The sequence below is a fragment of the Myotis davidii genome, unplaced genomic scaffold (assembly GCF_000327345.1).
Source record: "Myotis davidii unplaced genomic scaffold, ASM32734v1 scaffold211, whole genome shotgun sequence".
Lineage (NCBI taxonomy): Eukaryota > Metazoa > Chordata > Mammalia > Chiroptera > Vespertilionidae > Myotis > Myotis davidii.
In genome coordinates this window covers 1,096,383-1,097,810 of record NW_006282523.1, presented here as the reverse complement: position 1 = coordinate 1,097,810, position 1,428 = coordinate 1,096,383, and the positions used below count along the sequence as shown (strand labels likewise).

Sequence of the window (1,428 nt, the reverse complement as noted above, 5' to 3'; positions counted from 1 at the left end):
CTCCCAGCGCGTCAGGAGAGCCCCCGGGAGCCTGTGCTACCCAGGCTCCACCTAACTCCACCCGCCATCTCCACCGGAGGCTAGCGCCACCCTCCCTGCCCAGCTCTGCAGGCTGCTCCATCTGCCTCCCGCCGATGCCTGCACTGTGGGGAGGCCGTGGGCCACTCCTCTGCCACCCTGACTGCTCGGGACGGGCCCTGCGAGGGTGGGGTGCAGGCGTCCAGTCACCTCTAGGGCATACAGGGCCACGTGGGGGTTCTTGTCACTGACTTTCTTCTTGATGGAACTCACAGCATATTTTGCCCTGAAAGGAAAGGGCGTTGGTAGAAGCGCAAAGAGATGGGAGAAATGTCTCAGCAGCTAGAAGAGAGAAGTCCAGCTCCGCCTGGCCCTCGAGGCCCCCACGCTGTACAGAGGCCTCCGGCTGCGGCAGATCTCAAAACCCCCAGCGCCAAGACCCCACTCCGCCCTGGTGCGGGGCCCTGAGGGCAGTGGGCACAAGCTCCCCTCACTTACTGTGTGTCGCCCTGGCGGATCAGGTCACAGATCTGCAGGATGGACTCCCAGTCAGTCTCCAGCAGAAGCTGGCTGGTTGCTTTGTCTAAGACGGAAACGCACCATCACGGGGGCTCGTCCTGCTGGGGTTCCCTCGGGGGCCCCCAGCTCAGCCACAGGGAGGAGCTGCCTGCACCCCGTTTCAAACGCTCAGACACAATGGAAAACCCCGTGCAAATCCTCCCGGCGCAGTGAGAGCCGTGGGAGCGCTGGCCTGGCCCAGCGAGGCAAACGGCTTGGACAATAACAGAGACCCCGGCCCGCGCGGCCCCTGGTTCAGCGTCGACCTATGAACCAGGAGGTCAGGGCACGTGCCCGGGTTGTGGGCTCAATGATTTTTCTCTCGTTACGGATGTTTCTCTCTCTCCCCTTTCCCTTCCTCTCTGAAGACAATAAAAATACATTAAAAAAATACAACAACAGAGGAATCCTGTCGTGTGCCTGTTGCCAGCCTCTGGCCAGCGCTCCCCACGAACCCGCTTCTCGCACAGCCTCACGGGCTGGGTCCCACTTTCGTCCCTTTCGGGTAAACCAGACAAACCGCGGCGGAGCGGAGAGGGCGCTGCCAGGGGTCACACAGCTTGTGGGGACACAGCCAGGACCCGACCCCGGGCCGGCTGACTGCCGACGGGGACCTGAGCCCTGGTTTGGGGAGGTTGGGCCTCGCTGGTGAGATTCCCGCGGGGCCAGGCTCCGGAGCAGCACCTGGCCTCCGTCCTCTGCTTCAGGGACTGACCTAGAGGATTCTCCAGAATCCCTCCCTCCCATCACGTGCGAGGCTCCAGCCCTGCTGGCACCCTCCTCCCTCCAGACGCCAACCACCCAGCAAGGCCTGGCCCCTTCGCGCTGATCTGCTGGGAACTCCCGGGTTGG

General features: G+C 63.4%; 1 protein-coding gene across 1 annotated transcript in view; it reads right to left on the bottom strand.

The window, feature by feature from the left end:
- Positions 1-620, bottom strand: part of HGS (hepatocyte growth factor-regulated tyrosine kinase substrate) — a gene marked incomplete at its 5' end in the record, with an annotated part of 10,216 nt that extends 9,596 nt beyond the window's left edge. Inside the window, 2 exon segments of the mRNA XM_015559807.1 lie at positions 229-304; positions 517-620. Coding sequence (XP_015415293.1) covers positions 229-304; positions 517-620 — 180 coding nt within the window.
- Positions 621-1,428: the final 808 nt, after the last annotated feature.